The sequence below is a fragment of the Leuresthes tenuis genome, unplaced genomic scaffold (genome assembly GCF_036924035.1).
Source record: "Leuresthes tenuis unplaced genomic scaffold, fLeuTen1.0.hap1 SCAF_16, whole genome shotgun sequence".
Classification (NCBI taxonomy): domain Eukaryota; kingdom Metazoa; phylum Chordata; class Actinopteri; order Atheriniformes; family Atherinopsidae; genus Leuresthes; species Leuresthes tenuis.
Window position 1 is genome coordinate 4343216 of NW_027325370.1, and position 26054 is coordinate 4369269.

Sequence of the window (26054 nt, forward strand, 5' to 3'; positions counted from 1 at the left end):
ATCGAGGGTGATTGGGTCCTGTATAAATATGACATTCGATGAAGCAACACCTGAAGAAAACCTTTCCTGCGTCCTCACCACAGAATTCAGCTTCAGAGGTTTGTCAGGTTTCATCCAAGTAAACCTGATGTAGTTGCAACATAAACAGAGGAAATGCAAATAAAAGAACACAACTCCAACTGCTCTGAACTAACAGAGCAATAATACGCGTTCATTCATTCATTCGTCTTAAAGTATTGGTGAAATAAAGACAGATGATGCCTTATTTAGAGGCTGTATTCTCTATGCCCCGTTTTCTCCGCTTATATGGATATACGCAGATCTCGAGTGATCTAAACAGCGTCGGAAGGACGGCGGCTTTCACCAAACTGTTATCGGTGAGTAGATGAACGCATTTTATACCAGAAATAAGATCCAGGTTTAACAAACCGAACTTTCCCTTTAAAGTAAATGTTGCTGGACGACACAGCAGACATCTTTTCTGAGGTCCAAAATCATTTCTGCTGCAGCCTTTTCTGAATGTCTCTTAAGTATTAAAGGAACACATCACGTGTAACTTCCTCTAGACATTTATTCCTTTTTTACTCGTTTAGCTATTCACAGAAACAGTAAATCAAAATTTTTACCTAAAATACACAGAATTAGTGGCTTTCCAGCAGTAACACTGAGTTTTTGTTTTTATATCATCTTAAATTGTGGAAAAGTTGAGTAGTTGTTGAGGAAGACAGTCCAATTAAGCCTCTGAGCATCTTACTTTTAACACACACTTAACGCTCTGATGTATTTGGCACTGCTAGACTGCAACACTGCCAATAGGGTCAGGGCTGAACAGGTCCAATCTGAAGACAAATGGCGGCATCAAACAGATTAACTATGCCGACACTGGTGGCACAGTAATCCATCATCTCCACTAAACTGGCAACATCCCTAACATACACAGGCATGAGCACTTACTGTTCTGTATATCATCTGCTTTGCACACATGCACTCGTAGGAAAACACAAATAAGCATGCCACAAGCCGCAAAGTTTACTGGCTGTAGATTCATCAATCTTTTATAGTAGCTTTAGAACCAGACACTGTTGAATTATTCAGCAAACTTCAATGCAGTAGCATTGCTCTAATGCAGGAGAGCGATGATAATAACTTCATGAAGATCCCTGCTGTCAAGAGTTAATGCAGCAACAGAAAGAAATGTGAGCACCTCAACCACAATACCATCACTATCTGAAATATATCATCTTTTACGAACTCGTGGATCACAACTATGACAAAGGCCAAAGCAGCTGAGGACAAACATACAAAAGATGATTCATATCGAAGAAGAAAGGCTTTTTTAAAAAAAACTTTGATTAGACAGACACTCACACATCGACAGGCTCTGTGAAAGCATTAGCAGCAGAGAATGAAAAACTTCCATATGCAGGGTTGCATGTGAAAGTTTGGGAAGCTCGTAAATGTAGTGAGCCAATAAAAAAACAACTCATCTGGTGTCAAGCTGGGCGGTGAGAAATTTGTTTAAATATCAGCATATACGAGGACATGTTTAAAATGTTTAAGCAGGTTTTCGAAATGACAAGATTTCCAGGCGTACCTTGGTGCTGTGTTCAGCCATTGTGTGGTAGTTGAGGCCAGCCTTGGACCTGAACTGTTTGTGGCACTGCTGGCACTTCAGGGCATCCTGGAGCTGCAGGGTAGAGAGCCAAACAGAGCATCAAATTACATTTCTCTATGAAAGAAAGCAAGCACTCGCTGCTGACTTTGCTCTTAATTGGAGAACGATGCTCTTAAGCTAACGGCTAACATTTCAGGTCAAAATAAAACACAAAAAAAGCACGAAAAAGCCAAGTTATCTCTGTGTTCCTTCATGCAGACTTCACCTCTTGTCTCAGTATTGATTTGGAAAAGGAGGTGCTATGATGGGGAGTGACCCAGCAGCAATGTGGTAATTCTGTAATTGCTTAACAGCAGACTGTCACTTTAATAGAGTCAGGCAGGCACTGGGCAAAGGAGCCATTATGTTAGCAGCAGGAAGGCGTTTCTCTGAGGACCAGGCTACTGAACCACTGGATCTGGTTCATCCACTGGAAAAGCTCAACTTAATGGAGTTGGATACCCTTTTTCTATAATTAACCACTACTTCATTCATAACAACAACTGACCACAATCGAGTGCTTCTGAAACAATTTCAGAGGTGTCCAGTGTCCCTTCCCACAATCAATTTCAATCAGTATTGGCTTTCAGGTCACAAGCAATGAATGACAATATGACTCCAAAAACTGGTTGTAATGACTGTAAGTGATAGATACAGGCCAAAGCGATCTCTACAGCCTTCCAGTCAATATATTCACTGGAAGGACTCCAGGAGATGCTACAGTCACAGTTCAAATCCAGCGCAGAAACAACAGCTTTGGGTTAAAAGAACTTTATCACCAGATCTCCAAAACTGGGACAAAATAAGGACACAATTAAATGATTTATAGCTGATTTAAACATCATATCTAAATGAAAACAACACAAAGACATCTTGATAAATGAGAAATGCTGTTGTTCTTTGACACATTTTTTAAAAAGCTCAGACTTAAGATGTTTCTCCATCTGAACTGCACACAGTTCAGCGGCATTCAGCAGTAAATGACAATATCAAACAAAGAGCATGCGAGTTAAATTCAGTATTTCAGCAGGCAGACTCCTTCTGAGGAGCATTCAGGGAAAGAAAAGCTCTACTCCAGCGCTTGCCTTCATGTGGTTTCTGAGACGGAAAGAAAAGATAAAGCAACACAGTGTCCAACCCACTCCCAGGCTGACGGACACCTGCACGCCTCACTGACCTTCTGGCAGATCTCCATATGTTTCTTGAGGCCGTGGATTGTTTTCCTAGTGACGATGGAGCAGGTTGGACACACCACTTCACCTCGCTCTGAGATGGTTCGCTGCCACTGGGTGTCAGAAACAGCACCTGAGTAACATCCAGGACACAGTAGAACTGTTATTCAGCTAACTGAATTATGTCTGTCTAAATATGTGCTTGTGTTAGCAAGCGCTAAAGTGTAGAGAGCGAGGCACCGGCCCTGATCAGGCGATCAGGTGAAAGTAGAGCATGAATAGTTGCTCTTGGCAATCACCAGTTGACTAAAACGTGCTAATCTTCCTGGTTCTTTGGTTCTTTACCACAGAGGTGATCGACCACTGTGCTGGAACTGATCACAGCCACGCTGGACAATGTTTGTCAGTTTATCAGATGTTCAGTGTTTAAGAAACATCTCAGAAGCGGCTGCTCTGTCCTGTACGAAGCAGACGAGCTGGACAGGAAGTCGGAAATGAGCACAGAGAATTTGAGCAATTCCTAAAATAAAACACCCAGTTCACACTCTTAAGTGTGATTAATATTTTCACCATGGGGATCGTTTAAGGCTTAGCAGCTGAAAATTAAACGATTAGGACACCAGAGATACTTTAATGAAGGAAAACACCATAAAGCACAAGGTGTAGAAATGCACTGCAGGAGCTCTGGGGGTAAAGGGCGGGCAGCCAGTTAGACACTACAGAATCACTTTGAATCACTCTGAATGACTGCAACATGTCCAGTGGCTAAAACGAAGCACCACTGGTCTGATTTGACGACCAAGTTACTGAGGAGACGCTGCAGAGCCACGCGCTCATGTTCCATCTTTAGGAACAACAACAATCAGAAGACTTAGACTCTTTTCTAAAACAAATAACAGCGAAATTCTCATAGCATAAGGACGTCATTCGTAACCGAAGGATCTGCAGAGTTCATCACAAGCAAAATGCTTCCTATGACAGATTCATTCAGACGAAGCCACTGTTCACCAGAGCTTGCGGCAGCTGATTCCTTCTTGAAGGCCTGACTGGATGTAGGTCTTCTCTGAGGCTCCTCACTGAACCCACTCCCCTCTGGTCTCTTCACACGACCCGCCTTCAGCTTCTCCTCCACCTTAGTCATACCTGCAACACATTCAGAAATGATTAGAGACTCATTTATTGTAGAAATTAATACACACCAAAAATATATTCAAGTTTAAGTGAGAGATGGAAGCAACGGAGGGTATATGTAGGACAATGCTGAACAACGAGATAATAAAAAGAGACAGTTGATATAGTTGAAATAACATATACATCAAATAAAATAGGGAGACAGAAAATAAAGAAAAGAAATTGCTTTAAGCTATAATGGATCGATGACAGGCAGACTGAGAGCAGCAGAACGCAGTGACATGTGATGGTGTGCACTTCTCAGCCCTGAGTATGGTGTATGAGTCACTGAGCATCAGCATATGAATGAGACATAGAAATAAAGGGCTTGGTAAAGCTTGTGATATGTATTTAGTGTGTGAGTCACAGATTCATTAAGCCAGACATGAAGCGTCTCTGCAGTTGCCACATTTAGCACTTTTTAAAGACATACATGCATACATAACCCATCACACAGTGCTCCAGAAATCACAACACTGCACAGAAACCAGCAATGGTTCGTTAGTCACTCTTCAATTCAATTATCAAGTAAATCACCTGCTGTAATTAGTGCTGACTCAGCCAGCATGAAGTTTTAAAAGTTTCACATGAGGTTAAAACACAATGTCGTTTTTAAAGGTCGTAATTTCATGAAAAAATAAACCGGGCTGCTCTCATTGGCAGGTGCTTACCTTTCAATCCAAATGTTCCTGATATAGAGGGCTGTTCTCCAGTGAATTTCTTAGGAGTTTTCTGCTTCCGTCCTGGCTCAAGAGAAAAACAGAGGAAGGGATTGGTGATTATATGCAGCGATCTTCAAGCTGCTGATGAGTTCTATGATGTACGATGATCATTTACAGTGGAAGCATATAATGAGACTCTGAGGCCTGTTGCAGAAGTTTTGCTGTAATCTTACTGTGCCTCATTCGCTCAGGGTCTTCGTCGGGGAAGGGAGGGGGGAGACTGCCACCCTCACTTTCACTCCCTCCTGCATCTGATGATGTGCTTTGGGACTGAGACTCAGGCTGGACTGGCTGGGACTGGTGAATCTGTTGCGAAGGCTGGTTGTGGCTGTGCTGTTTCCTCTCACCCTTCTGATGGGCCAGCTCTCCATTCTGAGATGGTGTGGAGACCTCATGGGTCTTTTTCACTTTGAAGAACACCGACGAGTGGTGACTGTTCTCCATGGGCCTGAGTTCACAGAGACAACAGTTTAAGGATGTCACCATCATAACACTGCTGACACTACTTGGATCAGAGCAGATGATATGAGCTCCATAACTCCAGTCACCTTTTCTTAGTGTTGGACTTGACGTGAGCCTTTTGAAGCTTAGATTGCTCTTCCTTGGCCTCTTTATTAACTCTGTCTGGGTGGTTCCACAGCTTGTGCTTCTGCAGGCGCACCTTTGTGGCAAACACTGCCTCACAGTAGGGACATCCATGACTCAGCTTCTCAGCTACAGTGGGCTGAATATAGACATGATGAGAGGGGATCTACGGTCCCTACACAATATCTGATGACAATAGTGGGTATATATAAATATAAATACATGTTCACTTCTTTAAAACACAGCCTAAATAATTGACTAATCGCAGAGGCAAGTGACTCACCCCCTGGCAGCGTTGATAGTGGTACTTGACGCCATAGATGCTGGGAAACTCTAACCAACAGCCCGGACATGGACACTTAACTCTGGAGCGGCGCTTAAACTCTTCCTTCCATTGTACTATCATGTGAGCCTGACAAAGAAAGAGTTGAATACGTGCAAGTTTCACTGCTTTATCGTGCTGTATCATGCTCATGGGGAGCCGCCCACAATGTGTGAATAATGAAGCCTGCTTATTTAGAAGACAAATACTCACAGGGATGCTTCTCAGTTCTTGCACCTCGGCTTTAGGGCGACCTTTCCTCTTCCCCTCTGCTGACTCATCACACACCAAACCTACCAAAACGAGAACCAAAACCATGTTTGAGTTAGAAAGACACGGCTGCTAAGACTTCACATTCATCACATGCAAAGTTTCCCTTTTCATAGAAGTTGGGATTAAGTTCGATTTAGGTCGTTAACGCTCTAAGAACGTAACGACTTACATGCTCCTGACACATTAACAAAGTCTCACATATCCAACTGTAAAGTCTTTTCAGCTAATCGATTGGTTGAGTATGGTCACATAGTCCAACCACACATGCACGTCAGTAACTGCCAAAGTAAATAGGTCGCATAGTTACTGTTGCTCATGTCTGATTTCCACACAGCTTTGTATAGTGTCTGTAATATACAGGTTACACCCCCGGTGTTCAGCAGAAGGAAATGCATTTCTTTACTTTACTTTCCAGATTTGATTTCTGAAACTTCACTTCAGTCATAAGAACGAGGCTAATTTCATCAATGTCAGTTTCTATGGACTGTGGATATAGAGCTTTAATGCACTTAAAAGTTCGATCATCATTTATGTGAAATGTTTTCTAAATCATGCACAAACCATGAGGCATACACTCTGCTCCTCACACAGCCATCAATCAATTCAACACCAGCAAGATAAATACTGCTTTGAGAAAATGTATCAGTAAGGTAGCTATCACTTTGACAATTTAAAGCTAAAGGAGCAGTTTGTCAGCCTGTAAGCTTGCTTTTGGCACAGCAATCCACAATAAAAGTCACAGGAAATCTTCTAGTTCGCTTGCATGTGTATAGGTCAGATGTCAGACACTCGTGCGCATGCTCATTTATGAGTTTGTGGCAAAAAGGATTGAATCACCATTTAAGGAGGATGCTTTATCCCGAAAATAAAAGCAAAAAATGACAAGAAACTGCATCTTTCTTTCTGTGTTTTATAGAGCCAGAATATTCAGCTGGAAAACCACAGTTATTCATCATAACTTTGATTTGTTTTACAGAATAAAAACAACTAATTTCCCATTTGTCAAGAGGGCTGATTCCATATTTTCAGCCTGAGGTTTTGTGTGTGTGTGTAAAGGAGTGAAAGAGAAAGCAGAGTGGGCAAATGATATAAATCGCTGGAGCCTGTGTGAACCTCTGACACAGCAGACTGCAGACCGACAGCCTCAGCTCTCTCTGTGCTCTCCGTTTCTCCCTCCCTCTGTCTTTCATGTTGCTGCCTTCCTCCTTCCTCACCCCATGACGAGCTTTCTCACTTCTCTGCCCTCACCCTTCCGAATCTTTCTCATTGGTTCCACCAGCTCATTACTGTTTCTCTCCTACAATTAGACCTCTGCAATCCATTTCCTTTACACACTGCCGCTTGAGTGAAGGGGAAAAGAAAGATGGAGAGTGTCTGAGAGTGTATGCATGTGGGAGAAGGTGACAAAGGAGGGGGAGGAAAGGAAAGGATGTTGAGGGGGGAGAGAGGGGAACTGCGAAGGCGGGAGACTCTGACCAAGCATAATGCTGAATGACAGTGTTGCAGGTAGCTCTGCAGAATTATACATCTTTACATACAGTAAGCTCTCAGCTCTCATGCATTGATCTGGCAGCAGCAGAAACAAGGCAGACGCTGTGGAGAGTACACAGTCATATCATAAGGGAAACTACTTCAGACAGTTGGTTCTGGGGTGGAATGCAGCACAGCTCTTCTTTAGACTTTCCTCTAAATCTATTTCACCGCTTCATGTTGAGAAACATGACACTGTGTCCACCGACCGCTCACCTCTCCTGCAAACGTACCGATAAGAAGACACAGGACGCACACAAGCATGCTGCATCCAAAACTGAATCAAAGCCACTCTAAAAAAATCACTTTCCTCCTTTAAGTGTAGCTCAGACGAGAGATCATGTTGGTAAAAAGGCAAACCAAAACCCATCTCTTTCTGTGAGTAAAAGTTAATGTGTCTAAGAAACAGCTCACGACTAACCTACCGTGACCTCAACTTTCCACTCTCTCCTCATTTGTTTTTGACCTCGTTCCCACTCAGAAGCACAAACACATTCTGGTGGGTTATAATCTCTAAAAAGAAAGTAAAAAGCAAAGCTAGGCAAGACGGAGTAGGATGGAATGAGAAGTAACACATTATTGCTGGCAGTTAGTTTGTGACATGGGGTGTAAACACACACATAAAAGCATACACTGTTGCACAAACAAATTCACAAAGCCATTACCACAGAGTGCAAGTGTGATGTCTGTGCATGTATATGAGTGTATTAATATTCTCCAGGCGACAGAGCTTTTCTCTATTAGCTGTCTGGGTAGCAGCTGGAGAGGTGATGCAGTCGGCAGTGAAGCTCTTGTGCGGAGAATAAAATTTGAGCATGCATTATAATTCATGTCTTAGAAAATAAAGGTCTTGTAAAAAAAAAAAAAGGCATAATTAATTAATTCTGCTCTTGGGAAAGATATGATCTTGTTGCTATGGGAATAAGATCCACTTGTCTTAGTTACCACTTTACAGAATGCAAAACAATTAAGCTCACATACAGTACAGTGGACCACAATGCAAACAGGCAAAGCCGAGGCAGCAGACTTTACTCTTCTGGGGTTAACTGTGCCAACACATTACTGTGTGTAGATGGGTTTTACTTTGCTTTGCGTGCATGAATATGAGCAGCACACCGACGCTAAAACCTTCCAGCAATCACAAGCATTGTCTTGGTATGAAACAAAGCAAGTCCATTGTGTCCAGGCTATAGGGATAAAACAGCTGTTCAGCTAATGTCGGACTGTGAGTCGCTCCCAGCTGTCTGCAACTGTTGCTCCACAGTGGTTTACACTAAAAGTGGTAACCAAGTCAGAGAAGAGAAGAGAAGAGAAGAGAAGAGTCAGGACCCAGGAGTGCTGGCAGCTGTCTAATGATCTCAAATAACCTCTGAGTTCTCCTAGCTACGCCTGCAACTGCTCTCCCCGAGTGCATGGGTTCACACATTACCCACAAACACACAAACATGCACACACACACACAACAGTCATTTGTTTTCCTTGACAAATACTCACACAGAAGCCTTTGTCTGTGTCTGCACAGTAGGTTTCAGACCAACTGTAGCTTATACGGACAACAAACATAAAATAACCACTGTTTACCACTGACTTCGTGGACTAAGGACATAGAATCACTATTTCCTGGAGAAAGTAACACACCTGGACTGTTTGCAAAACAATCACACAGATAGTAACTGCTGCTCAGACATTTTTGTTTCTGTCTCACCTCTACTGTGAGGCAGCATGTCAGCACTTTGCCACTTTCATACACTCGTGTTTTTTTAGTACTTCCTATCATTCTGCATGCTATTTTTCAGCACGTACTGCCATTTCCTCCCGCCTCTCCCCCTCTTTCTCTGTTTCACACACACTCTGTACCATTTTTCCCATCATATACACACCTCCTTTTGAAGAAGTCCCCATATTCCCTCCCCGTCAGGCCTGATTCCAGACAGAGAGTAAAACGGAGAAATGAGGTGGAGCAGCACCAGAGGAGTGTTACAGCCGGACACGGACTCACTGAAAGAAAACCAGACTCTCTCAGTGAGTCTGGCTCTCACACTCTGCCTTTGTTTTTTTTCTCTTCAACTTGCTGCCCTCCCCATCTCTTTTCTTTCTGCCTCTGCACAACTGTTGCTAATGTGTAAAACACAAACAAGTTTCAGCTAAATTGTGCTATTTCAAGGTACCACGTTATGCGACTGCTGCTGATATAGGACACGTCAATATTTTCCATTCATTTTGACTAATTGCCATCGCTGTTAAACTCGTGTCTTCTTCCACCGAACTGCAGGAAACATCCAAGGCTTCCTGTGGTGGAATCAAATAAGTGTGATGACCCACTAACAGCTGCAAAAATAACCTAAAAATGCTCTTTTATTTGCTGGATGTGCTGTTATCACAGTGCATCCCCATGAAAGCACAACCCAAATATCAACCGGTGGCTAAAAGGCCCCTCATGAACATGCTATCAGCATATATGTTGTGTGATATGAATTGAAACAAAAACTTTCTTTATACAACATACGGCAGAAAGAGTTGCTCCATGCGATTTGCATCTGGTGCCATTCCTCTGTTTGATCAGCAGAGCAGATGTGTGCACAACAAAGCTTGTGTAAGTTGCTATGCAGCTTGTGAAATGCATCACTCAAATGAACAATGACCCCCACCGTTTTCCCTTGTAAATATAACCGAAACATACTGCAGTGATGCATGCAACATGTAGGTGGAATCTATTAAAGAAAACAGAAGACTTAACTCCTTTAAATCGGTCTCGCTCTGGCTCAAACTTTGAGATGAACCCCTATAGGACATACAGTGCAAAAGATAGTCACAGCTACACGTTAAAGCATTGAGGGACCGCTCCGGCCCAAACTCCACACCCCCTGCTCCCCCTGGACTTCTGATCATTGCCGATCACTCCTGCACAGTGTGAGCGTTCACAGAATAGTTCTGCTGATTTTGTGTCATCTCATGTCTTCCATTAAATGTCAAAAACATGTCCGCCACAAGAGAAAATTGTCCAGATTTGACGCTCAGCCAGCTTCAAAATTGCAGTTAAAGTCCTGCTTTAATCTTCTTCCCAACTTCATTTATTGGCTCCATCACTGCTGTAAAGCTCGCTACGTGCTGGAGCTCCTGCCACAGCAGCCTTATAATAAGATCCAACCTCAGTTCCAAAAGAGTTGTGACCGTGTATGAAACCTAAGTAAAATCAGAAAGCAATGATTTGCAGATCTCATAAAGCAGTACTTTATTCGCAATGGAACACTGAAAACATATAGAATAAAAATCTTGAATTTGATGGTAGCAATAAATCTCATGAAGGTTGGGACGGAAAGATTGGAAAAGAAGAACAGCTGGAAGGACATGTTGCAACTAATTAGGTTCATTGGAAATGGGTCAGAAACATAACTGGATAGAAAAAAAAGAGCACCCCAGAAACGCAGATTCCAGTAGCAAAGATGGGCAGTTCAGCAATGAGCAAAGCATATAAAGCATTAACAAAAGATTGTGAAAACCTGGAGACATCTCTGTGTGCACTAGACACAGCCCAAAAAGAGAAGTCTGTATTTCATGGATTTATTGGATGATCTTCTGGCCCTCAGGCAGCACTGGATTAAAAGGCTGCACGGGCTCGGGAATAGTCCCAGAGATCATTGTCTGTGAGCACAGTTCACCGAGTCACCGTCAAATGCAGCTTAAAGCTCTGTGATATGAAGAGGAAGACACGGGAACGTCTTCCAGAAACACTGCCATCCTATCTGGGCACCATCAACGCTGAAAGGAACGCAACGCTTTCAAAGCAACAATGTGCTTCCAGAGAAGACCTTGTATATTTAAGTTAGACTATACTAAACTACACACTGCGTTTATTACAGAAGCCCGTCCTCGTAGTACAAGAGTCCTGGCCGGCCTGCCTGCCTGCAGTCCACACCTTTCACCAGCTGGGAACATCTGAAGCATCAGAAAACGAGAACCTACACTGTGGAGCAGCTCTGCACCCTCTGCACAACACCTTCATCAGGCAGAGGAGTCTCAGTCCTGCTCCACCAACAGACTCAAGAACTCTTTTGTCCCTCTGGCCATCAGGCTCTCAGTGATGGTACTTCTGCTAGTTCTACGGTCACTTTATATTGTAAATAATTTATAGTTGTAAAAAACACTTTATTTCTACAGTTACTTCTTAGTTTTTTTAATAGCTTTTGTATAGATCCTAATGTATGTTGAATGTATGTTATGTTACTTTTTCACGACTGGATGCTTGAATTTCCTTCGGGATCAAAAAAGTATCGATCAATCCATCTATCAGCTAGAACCCTGTATCAGACAACATTCCTCTCCCTAACGTCAGGCAACTGGTCTGCTCAGTTCCCAGAAGGTTACAGACTGTTAAATCCTACATAGTGGTTAAAACGGCCGTTCCAACTCTTTTGAGATGTGCCGCCATCAAAGATTTTCAAATCATTGCATTCTGTTATTCACACTTTTACGCAGCATCCCCACTGTTTTTGAACCGGGGGTGTAAATATCGTGCGTTCTGGCACAGATCTGCTGTTAGCCCTTCTAATGGGTCTCTTCTGATGCAGTGTTTGATGAGTAAATGGTAATAAATGGTAATAGATCTGATGGCTTTGCTGTAGACTTTCATCGGGTTTTTTGCACTTAATATTAAAACTTCCTCTTCGGTCACTTTGGGTTCAGACCTGCTACTTATTTACTTATATTTTGTTATCTCTTGTTGTGTGTTATCTTGTATGCTTATTTCTAATTTTCCAATAATTTAATTTAAGTATTCGGTCTTTCTCTGTGCTGCTGCAACAATATAATTTTCCCCATTAAGAGACGCCTGAAGGATTACTCCATTCTGTTCTATACATCCTTCCCTTTATTTCTGGGTTTGCACTACTTTGTGTGGAAGCCATAAACAGACTCAGACTGGCAGGTTTTCTCCCCACAGAAGTTTTAAAATGAGTCGCTAATGTCAGACAGTGAGCGTCGCCCTAATGAAAAACTACTTTCACAGTTCTCAGTGGTCTAAACCACTGTGTAGGGAATTAACTTTGTATAAAAGGCCAGGGCTCACTGCACAGAACCGAGGTAGGCTTTTAGTTTACAACCACCACTAAACCACAAGTAAGGCAGACAAATCAAAGAAGTGAGGACATGCCTGATATTTCTGGCACATAATCTGGTGACTCACAGTACCTGTATTGATTTTACAGCTTTCCACATCAACTCTCTGCTTCATGATATTATAAATCTTGTGTATTGGGCCCCCAGACAACAGTGTTTATAGACACTTCCCAACATCTTCAGATGGCTGACCACGTATGTGCAGCTCCAAGAGGATGATGATGATGTTGTTGGGGAAGCGAAGCTGACAGCAGAGCAAGCGAAATGTTTTCAAATGCAAGGCTGACTGGAGAAGATTACTGCATATGCAGATTATGCTGGAGTTTACGGCAAGTGGCAACAAATATATCAAATATACATATTCAAATGAAAAAAACAGCCTGTGTTTATGCAACAGGGCATACAGTCCCGTGTATGAGAGCCAGACGGACATTGTCTGCTCGAGACTGTTTGTGCGTCTTCCTTATGGACAATGACTCACCGACTCAGTCTCTCTGTGCTCCGTGTCATCTGCCATCCTAAAGCCTGCCAAATAAAAAAGTATCTCAAAGGACGCTGCTCTAAACAACATGTAGCACCTCGCTGAGAACCCAGAATCAAGTGTCAACTCTTCACTCTATAACTAGTGAAAGTAAACGTTGGAAAGAAGAATACTGAGGCTGATAATAACGCTTGAAGAGTAAAACAGGAGGAGGAGCACGTAGAAAGGAATAACTATGCATGAAGAAAATAAGTGAGAGGATGTGTGAGTATATGAGTGGAAAAGCAAGCGACTGATGAAAATATAGACAAATATGCAGGTTCAGCAAATTGTGGGCTTGAAAGGAAGGTCCTACAGAAGTCTCATTTGAGAACACACGTGTTTGCACACTTGGTCACATGGCTAAGGTATCCAGAAATCCCAAAGGTATGATTTGCAATACCAGCAAAAAATAATTGAGTTGATATACTGCAGTGCACCGCACGCCATGTGCTACCAGGGCTCAGTGTGCACTGAAGGAACGGCGGCTGAGCTGAGCAAAGTGACGGGTCGAGGCGGTGGGTCAACATTACACGAGAGGCAAAGAGGAAAAAAAAAATGTTGTCTCGTTGTCACCGTTAGCAAAGACACACTCGGGTCAACACAATGTGCACGTGTGCAGTACTGTTAAGTGTCAAAAGAACACATTTCACAAGACACGTCCAAAGTTTGGAAGTACCTCGAATTTTCAATGGTGGATAAACCATTTCCTAAAGAAAAGTTAAGAAACAAAGATTCCTTATAATTTGGGTGCAAATAGCTTTAGAGAAAATATTGTGAATTGTGCTTCTTTTAAGAGCTTCGTCTACAGAGAGAGAGAAAAACACCCAGAGGCAGAGGTCAGTTCAACTGTGACTAATGTTTCCTACCTGACAAAATAATCTATTCCATTATCAGATAGAGTTATAGAGGTATTACATCTGCCTCTCAAGTGCTTTTTCTGTTTAACTTCCACAGCAAAGGTTGGTCATTAAGAGGAAGAGACTTAGTTCATTAAAGCAGCCTAACAGGATGACTTAGTGATAAGCTACTCACAGTTCATGTTGAGCAGGTAGCACAAACTGTCAGAATACTGACGTTAAGCTGCTATCTGTTGGGAAATGTGCCAAATGAATCAACCAATAACATATCAGACAGCCTAAAATTCATGACCGAGGTTTTAATCACTGAAAATGATAGGAGACAAAGAGGCAAATAAAAAGGTTGCAGATATGTTCCAGGTAACAATAAAGAAAAGGAAGTTGGTCAGACTGGACCTGGACAGCTGTGAAAAAGAAACAGTTCACTAACTGAAGCGAGGTAGTAAAAGTTAAATGAAATACACCGTGCATGAGCGTAAAGATAGACTCACAGAGGATTATGTGACAGCGCTGGCTCAAGCTACAAAGAAATGTGTTGCAGCTAACAAAGCTATTCCCACTTTTGCACAGCATGCCTCAAGTTTTCCAGACGTGTTCTGGATGGGCCGGATGTGAATGTTCGTGTCTTTTTCTGTGGCCTTACTGACATGATTCAACCAGCGAGTTAGACCATGTGTGTGCTTGCCAGTAATATTCCAATGAGTAAACTTACATGCTGATTTGATCTTCTGCTGTAATGTACCATGCTGTCTACATGCTCATCAATGCTGCAGCTGTACAGCACTACATTTGTTCCTGATATCAACACAGGCTCATCTGACATGTTGTAAGTGCTGTGAACTAAACGCCACCATTTCCCCAGCATGTCTTCTGCATTACATCCTACCCTCTGTGTGCTGTATGCTGGAGCCGCTCTGCGGTATTTATAGTTGCGAGAACGCATTTCCAGAAGAATACTCTGCTTTCGAGTGCATGTGTAAGCATTGGAGAAAATCTTTACCCAATTCACAACACGTTCACAACTGGGTTCAATGCTACTGTTCAGTTAGCCAAGTCCTGTGAGGAAATACAGTTCAGCTAAGAGTCATTTCCCACACATAAATTACACTGAGGTAGGCCACTCAGCGATTTTAAAGGGCACCCAAATATATCTGGTAACGCATATGTACCCTATATGTCTTTTTCCTTTTTTCTAAAACAATCCGAAATGGTGAAATCTCATTTCACTGTAAAGCCGCATACGACCCACTGACTCAGTCCCACTCCTTTAACTCCCACACGGACAGCATTGGCCATCCCTCCTCATGCTCATACTGAATCAAAAATTCATCAAATATTTTCTTCTACGGCTTCTTTCTTTTTTTTAATAAAAAAAAAAAAAGCAACCTACTGAAAAATCTAACAACCTTGTGAAAAAAACACCTTTTCTGTGAGGAAGAAAGTTCTGAATGTGACCGTCTGTGCTGCAGGAACAAAGAAAGACGACACGGCGTTGAAAGGATCAGAATATTGGTGCAAACTCAATGTAGCGTTAGCCAGGCTGACCACGCAGACGTGTTGGGAGACCTGACTGCAGCGTCTTCCACCGAGAGGCAGAGGACAGTAAGCTAACATCACCCCGTCCACACAGACGAACACGTAAAAAATACACTCAATAAGTGGTAAGCAGCCTGTATTCATGAAGAGTGTAGATGCACAACTCAGCATCAAAGGCTGCATTTCACATTTCCATTAATGTTTGCAGAGCCCTCATCTCAGGCCCAATCTCAGGGCTTGTCAACAGCATTCAATAAAGCAACTTTATTTCCATTTAAAAAAAGAAGACATCACAGAGTTCAAACAGGATGTCATCAGTAAAAAGAAATGTATATTAATATGTATTTTCATAGCGAGACACAGAGAAATAGACAAACGCTCAGAGGCCAGGTCGCCTGCATAAACCACATATCCTCCCCAGAGATGGTTTTCTATTGTGCGGCACGGTTACCACTCAACCACAACACAACTCTAGAAAAGCACACAACTCAATTTTCAGGTTTTCTTTTCATGTGTACGCAGGAAGGATTTCAGGAAACTGCTGGTGCCACATGCATCCAGTCAGACAGGGATTCAAGTACCCGTCTGCAAGATTTACACATGAACACGAGAACTGATATCACAATAACATGTAACAGCCTAAAGTATCATTGGACATGGGGTGGAGAGTGAAAACTAACCAGCGGGATGAGGGCAGATAATGAGGAGCGCACTGAAAGCACACACTGTGCACAACTGACCTAGACTGAGAACTGAAAAGCCTCCAGCCTGCCTAGACATTGATGCCTTTGTTTCAAAGGGGTAGACCGGTTAGCACAAAGCCCATTACTATCAGCGATACACAATTTCCTAACTCTCCAAAGCTGTTGAGATTTAAGCGAGCAAGATAAAAAAAAAAAAAAAGATAGCTCACTGACAGATAATTTTATTGTAAAACAGTTGGTGTTCTGCTGATTGAACAAGAAATTCAGGTCAGTCAATAAATAACCTTATTTCTTAAGCCTTAGCTGAAGATGAGTGAATCATATACCACACCGGTTCTAACACATCTAATAAGCATGTCCTACGAGTCACTTTGTGTGTAAAACAACATGTACATTCTGAGAGAGAAGCAGCAGTCACACGTTTGCCCTTAGGGTTGCTGCAGGTGTTTAGAGAATCATACGACTCCACTGCCAACGTTAACAACTTAAGTCTCCTTCATGGCAAGAGAAACCTCAGGTAATACCCAAGATAACCTTTCCAAACCCAACAAGACAAGTCTTCAACTATAACAGAGCAGAATGCAGATTCATATCTTGTGAAGTCTAATCATGCTGGAGGCTGTCCTTAAAACAAATAAACCACTTGCAGTATTAAAAACACGGACATCATTACAGCATCAGAGTCTCTGAGAAGCTATACAGGTGAATTAAAGCAGCTCAACCGTGGAAAAAGAAAGTGAAACACACGCAGAGACAGTTAAGTATGAAGTTACCTGAAAAAGTCCCATAAATCCATCACCTGCAGCAACATTATTTTAACACACATACACTGAGTCACAATCATCAGCTTGACTCACCAAAGAAGCCAAGTTTAGAGTATTTGTTGAACTTCTAGTCTCAGAACGACCAGGGCAGAAACACCACTAACCATCCACTGATTGATTTATAAACTCATCCTGTTTATTTAGTAATAAAATGTGAGAAAAATCTATAAAAACACGAGACTTTGAGGGCCTGCAGGGAAGAAGCTGCCATTCAAATCGACTCGCCATCTTCTACCGAAATAAAAACTTGAAGAGCAGAACCGCACATTAGCTGGCAGCCTGCATGCAGCGTGAGGTCAGAGAGCAGATTTTGAACCGGTGCTATACTGCCACAGACCAGATGAGGCCGGTAATCATAAACTGATATAGCGCACATTTAAATTAGGGCTTTGAAACGCTGTGCGTCCTGGGTTTTGCTGCACACTCAGTTCTGTCTTGCAAAATCAGCTTCATATTAAATGTGCATAAGAACTAAGCACAAACAAGGTCGCACGCACGAGCCCACTGAAAAGATAAATAAATAACACAGAATGACAACAAACCCAAAGACCTCGGCGAGGGTTGGTGCTCCGTGTGTCTGGGCATGACGGGCTTTTTGCAGCAACCAAAACAACTGGGTCATATTAGAACAGGCCCCAGTTTCCAAGGCTGCCTGATGCTATTAACAAAGTCATGATGATCCGCTGGTTATTGGATTGAAAAATAATTCCCCAGTCCGACTTCCACTCTCCAAAATCTTCCATCTCCATCCAGATGGCTTGGAGTTTCACTCAAGTCAGTGCTTGGCAATACTTGTTGATTTGTTTTTTTTTTTCTTTTCCTAACTGTAAGGCTGTCCCTGGAAAAATGTTGTAGTTTCCAGGCCCTTCTGTGGCGAGAGGGGTAGAGTTACGTTGAGCCTGGAAGCATTGATGCTAAACATAATATAACCTATTAAAAAATAAAAGGATGACGATGTATTGTATGGAAAACAGCTAACCTGCGATGATCACACATCAGCCAGTGCTGCAGAGCGTAAGTTTTTATGTGCACTCGTGCAACCATAACACGCCGTTTGTGTCCGTGTGTCATCTTGTTGTAGCTATTCACTACGTGGAATAAATCTTCGAATCAACTTAGGAACAAACCTGGGTCTTTCCAACAAAAGCTCAACTCACTGATAATATTATTCACTCACGATGCTTGTTGTTGTTTTCAGGGCCTGACGCAGTCCTAACGAACTCCTGGGGATGTCCGTGCTTGGTGGTTCGGGCCCTTGGCAGCCCTGATGAGGACAGCTTCCCAAGTCTGGGGCCACTTGGGATCTCCATGCCTGCAAAAGTAGACGAGAGGGTTGAAACACACGGGAGACATTAATATCTACAGGCGATGCCCGGATGTTTTCTGCTGCTCATTAATCTGCCTTCGTTGTTGGTCAACACATTATTAGCACTCCATTCCATCAATAGACTGTGATAATGCTGCCTCCTTGTTCTATAATGCAGTTTCTTCATGTCCGCCATCATGCTGTTGGACTGAAGGTTATCTGAGTGGAGGCACATGCATCATCTGCAGCGGTAATGAGGGTGTGACCTTCCATGTTTCATTTAAAAATCAATACTCTCACTTACACACCAACTTCATGCTCTGCCCATTAGACAAAAGGTGAGTCAAAGAGAGGACGTGGAATAGAAGCAGCTTTTCCTCCTTTCTTTAGATACCAGGTCCACTGAAGCAGTTCAGCAGCAAAAAAGCGGAGAGCTTACCCTCATTTGCTGACTACAAGATGTATTTCATATCAAAGTCCACGAAGCACCTATAGAGTCTGTGTTGTCATCATCCGTGCATGTCAAATTCAGGCTTTCTGTTCTGAACCTTGCAACAGTCTAATGAACGGAGGCCGACAATAGCTAATTATGCTAAGTGGTAGTGATTACGATCCAACATGCTTTCTCTTAGCACACATTTATGTCACTCTTCCAATAAATTACAACAACACACAAAGGCGTGCAGTGGGGGCCAATCAGTGTCCAACTGCACGCCGTGCATTGGCTATTTTTTGGCCATTATCGGCTCATCAATCTCAGTGCGAATTTAAGGACTTGTTGAACCTGCTGGAGGATCCGGGCTGTTGAAATGTAGACAAACACAAACAGGAACTCACGCTAACACAGGAACTTGTTTCAGAGCCGCTGTTTCTGCGTTAAACTCTTCTGCGAGTCACCTCTGTACAGCACTGTGCGTTTCCTGATAAGAAAACTGTTTGTTTGGCATCCTTCGGTTAAAAAAGGGGAGATTTAACAAAAACAAAAAACCTGCAGCTTAGCTTAGCATTTTCATTGCTAAAACTATGCAAACGCAGTCAGGAAAAATGGTGGTGCAGCCACCTGAACCAATTAAAAGCAAAAGCCCTCACAGCAGAAGTTTGCTTGGGAGCATTTTTGTGTATTTTCTCTGTCAAACAATTGATCAGTTTGTCAATACACTGAGAACAGAGACATGCATGTGCTCTAAAGGGATGATCAGCATAGCTACAGCTGCCAATTTCCTTGTCAACTGATGAACCGACTGCTTTTAGAGTAGCTCAATCTTCAAAATGATACAAATCCCAGAAGTTATTTCTTTTTAAGTAACTGGTAATTCAAGCAATCAAAGAAGATGTTATGAAAAAAAAAGTGTAGCAGAGTGAAAGTGGCATCACGAGAAAAGTACAAGATCGTATCCAGATACAAATGTTTGGTTTTTTGCTCTAATCCAACGCTGTTTTTCACAGTTGGGATTCTACAATTTTAACCACAGACACAATGAACCCGGTGACACCCACACAATCTGCTGCCAAACAAACCTGGAAACAAGTATTTTACAGTGCACGTGGCACGCTGCCATGCTGTGTTTGTCAACTACAACAAGGTTATATTTTCATATCTAAGTGAATACAGAAAAAAAACAAAAACGAGTGCTCCACTTTCTTCTTCTTTTTCTTCTTGGCCGGCCACACCTACCTGAACTGAAGCAGTCACCCAGCACCAGGAGCCGGTGGCCCCGGGTCACCCACGTGAGGGAGGAAGGGGTCAGGAGACAGGCACCGAAGTGGGCGTTTTTCCACCAATGTTATGTTACATGGCAATCACACCTGCTGTGCGTCAAGGGCCGGTCAGACTGAGGTTGGGGGGCCTGGAAGGAAGCGGACAGTCGTCACCGTTGTCCTGTACTCCCACTCCGCTGACGATCACCCGGTGGACGGCAAAAAAAGAGCAAGGCAGGAGAGCACAAATCACAATTCTGTCAGTTCATTAAACGAAGTCCAGGAGACTTTCACCTTATTTCCAGTTTCCAAATGCCTTGCCCCCTCCTTTCCTGTATTAATATGTATACCACGAGGCACTTCTCTTCTCCAACCTCTGTCTTCTCCTTAGACACTCCAGAAATATCAGAAATAGCCAGGAAAGACGGGTAGGTCCCCAACTCCTTGATGAAAAATATTAGAATACGGGATGGTTTATATAGGCAGTGAAGCAAAATGGCGACTTTATTGCGAAGGAGGAGAAAAAAAATCCTTGCGCTGGCTGGAGCGAAAGGGAGGCACAAAAATATGTTTAGTGCAGTAATGTCGACGGCTTCGACACTGTCGGGTAGAGTAAAAGAAAACGAAGCGAAGGAAAACCAGCAGAAACGCCGAACCTCGGTCGGTTTGGGTTGACTCCTCGGCTCCTTACCTCGGGATTATTTCGCTTTTTTATACGGATATTATCTCGGCGGCCGTGTACAGTATTACAGTAATGTGTGTTGGGTCATGCGCGTATCCACTCCACCTTTGACAGTTGCAACTACAGTCTTCAGGCAACTTGCAAACTCTCGCGTTATTATTTTCTATTTCGAGCTGAATAATAGTGGGGTTGCTGGCTAATAAAGTCGCTGCAACACCGGCTCCGGCTACTCTTCCGACGTAACGTCGCTCGTGCCTGACGAAAAAGGGTCAGGGCTTAAATTCCTAATATCAGCCCTCGCAAAGTATTTACCGCGAGTTCCAGCTAAATGTTCTGCCCATGTGTCCTTCGTCGTACTGTGTTCGGGCTTTATCAAGTCCGACGAAATGTCTGTAGTCTGGTCTATGCAGGCAACTCTACTTGTCACAGGCCAGTGCTGTTGTCACATTCTCCAGAAAACCCCTGGAATACCCAGCGTGCCAAAAAAAGAAAGAAAGAAAGAAATGACTGGGCATACTTAGCAGAAGGCAAAACATTTAGTCTCGTCTTCCACATGGAAAACTGAGCTCAAGTCGCAAGGACCACGTTCACATCTCCCTGACATAACAATAGACTCCTAAAATTCAAGGTCAACATTAATCCTGTTGATGTTCATGGACGCCAGCAGCACATCGCCCCACATTCAGTGCAATATTGGGACTGTAATTGTTGTAGCCGCAAGCTACTTCCAGGCTATGTGCACTTGCTGGCATTTTGCCCATTTAACACGGCTAATAATAAATGTTTCACATATGGTGTGAGCCCACATCTTTTTCACTTCACAGCCCACTTAATGAATCATTCATGGCATCACTGCCACCTCACTCAGTTTGAGTAAAACAACAGAGGGACTCTCTTAGTCTTTGATTGGTGCCAGTCACCATGGCCTGATATTTCCTATTAGTGGAAATGATCTAAAACCATGATGTAATTTATGTTTAACAACGCTTTTAAGCGTTGCCAGTAGAGGGCGGTAGCGCTTTAATTTTGTATTTACTGAATATCGTCGAAAAAAGGAAACACTGTCACATAATGACACTTAAGAGATGCTTACATTGAGCATAAAGATGTTAATCATACCACTCGTGAAATTAATGAATTACCTAATAAAGACGAGTAAATAAAACATATGGATCAAAATTTACAAACCACCTTTTCGATATAGTCCCAGAAAGTCCTTTTTATTGACTCCTGTGTTAAGTTTATGTATATAAACACATGCAGTGACACCGATCCAGCTGTCATAGCTGCATCACACAATATGAAACGTTAATGGTTATTTTTTTGTTGTTGCAGTGCCTAACAGAAGCTCACAAACACGTTGTGTACAGGCAAGGTTTGTCTGGGTTATTGATTTTCCACACGGTGGCAGTGCAGTTCTATGATTTCACAGAGCATCTCCAGTTGTATTCGACACAGAGGCCCCTGAAGCATCTGTCGCGTCTAAATGTGTGGTTTGTTTTGCTCCGGCTGAGTGGTGTGGTGGTACAAATACATTTGGGATATCTCTGATGAGTTCATTAAGACTTGAGGGCAGTCACAGCTGGTCCATGACACACAGGGCCAGCAGAGGGGAGGCCTGGGCTGACTATCAGCTGAGTGACAGCTGCCATTCTCCAACACAGCATGTCAAGGTGATCAAGCTAAATCTGTTTGTTTTGGTAGGGCTGCTGGTAGATACTTTACACAGCACACTGTTTGACCCATAATTAATCCCTAAGACTATGGTACTGATCCTTGTTTCTTCTCCTTCCCTGCTGAGTGAGCAAAATGTTACTTAACGGTTTAAAAACTGGACAAGAGGAGTTGTCTGCTTACTTGAAGACTCAGAGGAGCCCAGCCAGCAGGTCATTGTGTTGTTTCTTGAGCTTTCCTATCAAAAATCAGAGAGCGCACACCCTTTTTTAGCAGCTTACATGCTTCATATATATCATGTAGTCTGTTTATGTCACCAAAGCAACTTCACTCGCTTTTTTTCAGCTGGCTTTTAAAGGACTGCTTGACAGTAGCTGACGAGAGACGACGATGTGTGTTTCTCATTCAATTTAAGTGCTGTGAGAGGATGGAGATACAGCAGATCAGTCACAAGCATATGAAGATAAATGAGCTCAATGAAGACTCCCAGTATTAGGGTATTTGGGGGAATAGTCACAAAAGCTTTCTCATAGAATAGATATTGCTCATTTCCAAATGCCACATTTGGGCGGAAATAGATACTTAATAGGAAACATTCCCCAATTAACTTCAGTGTCCAACCATCTGCTCCACAGATTTATTCCCCGTCAAGGTTGAGAAGGTCACTGTTCACTGAATCTGTTTATCATACATGTAGCCTGATTTGAACAGGTGAGATGCTTCATGTCTCTCAGTAATTGGATCCCAGAAACTGTGTGTGTGTGTGTGTTAAGAGTGTCAGAGAGAGACGAAGTCTGTAGGCAACGCTGTTTTGTATTCACAAAGTTAAAGTCGTGACTCGTGGACCCTGAATAACAGCGAGAGGAGATGGAGGTTTGAGGGGTAGTGTGAAACAAATATACAATAACCGTATATTTGGCTTTATATTAGATGTGTTTCTCTCAGAAATTCATTTTCAAACTTGCTTATAAACTTAAGACAGAAAGTGGGAGTGGGAAAGAAGAGCAAATATCTACAGCACAGGAGTGGAGCAACATTTCTTGGTTGTGATAGATTTCTGCAGATTTGGGATTTGAGGTCAGGAGCCCTGAGGTTAATCGCTTTTGTAGCATTTTAAACAAACCACTGGGTTTCCCAGTTTGTTCATGTAGATCGCGTGCTGTTCTATAAATGTGGTAAAACGCACAGACCAATTCCATCACTACAACAGCTGGGTTTCAGTCACGTGATTATGGTGATGACGCGCGATGGCGGCGCGAGTTCGGGTGGAGGGCAGGAAGTAAAAATGGAGAATACTCTATGGAGGAAACCATAGCAGAGAGTCCGTATAGTACAGATTTAGAGCCAGTTGTTTCGAGACAAAGACACAAACAATTAATCAACAAATATGTTGGACGTGACCCGTATCTCAGGAAGATGAGTGACTTTTCGACGGGTGGCTACACCCATTCCGAAATCCCGCTATTCCGACATTCAAACGTCCCACCATTCCGACAAGGCTTTCCGTATATGGAAATGTGAGTTACTCAACAGTTGAGCCCCTTCTTTCTGTTCATGCAATTTATATGTTTAACACATGTTTACAGATAAGCGTTATTAAAAACAAAAAGTCTTGGCAACTGGAGAAGGAGAAGCAGACCGTTGTTTTTAATCACACACACCAATGCCACTTGTTTCAACTTCCGAAAATTTAATCCAGGAAAAAAAGGCTTACAAACATGGACCGAAACGGCTCCATAATACGCATAAGGATCCAAAAGAAACGAAAGTTAACTAAAAGAAAGCAAATAAACATCACGAAGTGGTTAAAATCGGTTTTACGCATTCCTATGTGAGTCTGGCACATGCGTCTTCGGGCTCTCCCACGTTGGTTTGTGGATGAAAGCTATATGTTCAGCTGTAATGTCATGTAAAAACAATCTCTACATGACATTTACTCCCAGGTGTGACCAGTTAAGTCCTTAAGATATCAACAGGCTGTATAAAGACTTGCGCAACGGCGGTGTGTTTGTGCCAAATGCGCAAAGCCCATCCGCGCTTTCCAAAATTGGAGCGAGTTCTCATAAATCACGTGAATAACATGAATAAACGTTTTTACTGCCTTTTGTTGTGTTTTATACGTTCTATGCTGTCATTTCTCTCCTCTCCTATTGGCAAGGCAAGGCAGAGTGCTCGCAACTGTGTCCTGTGCAGTAGCCGTGATATCTGTAATTGCAATTATTACTTTTGCATATGATGACAGCGAGCAAAAGAAGCATGGGCTCCGTGGAGAGCTCCGCTCCAGCTGGCTGCTGACAGCTCACTGACACTGTATTTCTGCTTAATCAGTTTCAGTCTCGCCAGAGTTACATTAATATCTGTATTTTTATATTTTAAATTTCAGGGGGTTTTGATAATAGATTATTAAAGTTTGTTTGCGAAGCTGTGGCCTCTGTATGTGCAGAGTTTGTGCGCCAAACTTTAGGGCGTATTTGCGCCGGCATATCATTAGTGCAAAATGTTTTGGGTAAAAAATAGGCTATTAAAAGGAACTGTCGGAATGTCGGTATGTTAAAAAACAAACAAACAAAAAAACATACCGCCATTCCGACCATAGGAGGAAAAAAAGTGTCGGAATGACGGGACGTTTGATAAAAAAATAAGTGTGTCGGAATGTCGGAATGGCAGCATGTAACCCTTTTCGACAGGACCTAAATATTTGCCTGTTGACATGTGTCAAAAACTATCTGGTCTTTCAGACATCCTACTACACCAAACAGCAGATGAAAGCATATAAAAGTCTGGAGGCATATAATATTTTTGGGTGTTTGTTCTTATTTTTTTAGCTAGTGGCTATAATGTCAACAAACATCATTAGCCTGACAGCTCTTTATGATTTTTAGACTACCAGTAACTTCATAATCATTACTAATAAAATAAGTATTTGACGACAAACTAATGCAGTATAAACACAGCCACAAAAACCAAGTTAGTGAGCAAACATACCTCTGACGAAGTGGTCGCTCCAGACAGGCATTAGCATTCTCTGCTCCTCCCGACCGAAGATGTCGGTTTAAAATCCACTTTTTACGGCGTTTTTTACATTTCTCAACTGTGTGAACTGTCTTCGGTACTCTTAAAAAAACCTTTTCCTTTTGTCGGTTAGAACGATTAGAGCAATCATAGACCAAATAAAACATTGGCATTTTTTCAGACGCCAGCCCCTCAGTTCACTTCCTGTCCTTCATCTGAATTTCCCGCTCGCGCGATGCAGCAATGTGACGTCACGTGAAAGCAACCTACCGTAATATATCTGTCCTTGAAAGTATAGTATATGTATTTATCAAGAAAAAACACAATTTTTCCATGTCTCATGTACACATTTAAGGATGTATTTTTTTTTTGTTTAGAATATATATGCAAATAAGTTCATGATATTTCAATTAGTTTGTTTATTTACATGGACCTTCACAGTAAAAGTCATCTAAGAGCACTTTACACAGAAAGCAAGTGAATTCAAGGACTGGAAAGAGACACAAACATAAAAGCATGAGGCAGGAGACACCTGCAAAGGAAAAGAAAAAAGAGTTTTACATTAGGTTAATGGCAACAGTATGGAAAGTAAAGACAGCAGAATTAGGAGGGGTGCTTAGTGCATCATGGGTGGTCTCCCTGCAGCTTTCACCCAAAGCAGCATGCTGAAGGGATGGCTCAGCCTTACCCATGTC

General features: G+C 42.5%; 1 protein-coding gene across 7 annotated transcripts in view; it reads right to left on the minus strand.

Annotated features, from left to right (window-relative positions):
- znf512b (zinc finger protein 512B) overlaps nucleotides 1–21124 on the minus strand; it is a 29314-nt gene extending 8190 nt beyond the window's left edge. For 3 of the 7 annotated variants that reach the window (XM_072366595.1, XM_072366594.1, XM_072366590.1), the window contains exons 1-10: nucleotides 19969–21123; nucleotides 18165–18299; nucleotides 5839–5918; nucleotides 5587–5715; nucleotides 5267–5442; nucleotides 4892–5166; nucleotides 4668–4739; nucleotides 3835–3969; nucleotides 2832–2959; nucleotides 1595–1687 (exon numbers count right to left, since the gene is read on the minus strand). In XM_072366595.1, the coding sequence (XP_072222696.1) occupies nucleotides 1595–1687; nucleotides 2832–2959; nucleotides 3835–3969; nucleotides 4668–4739; nucleotides 4892–5166; nucleotides 5267–5442; nucleotides 5587–5715; nucleotides 5839–5918; nucleotides 18165–18297 (1221 nt within the window). In that variant the 5' untranslated portion in view covers nucleotides 18298–18299; nucleotides 19969–21123. Of the gene's footprint in view, nucleotides 1–1594; nucleotides 1688–2831; nucleotides 2960–3834; nucleotides 3970–4667; nucleotides 4740–4891; nucleotides 5167–5266; nucleotides 5443–5586; nucleotides 5716–5838; nucleotides 5919–9308; nucleotides 9391–18164; nucleotides 18300–19968 lie in introns of those variants that run through there. The other 4 variants (XM_072366591.1, XM_072366592.1, XM_072366593.1 and 1 more) reach the window with 4 other exon arrangements.
- Nucleotides 21125–26054: the final 4930 nt, after the last annotated feature.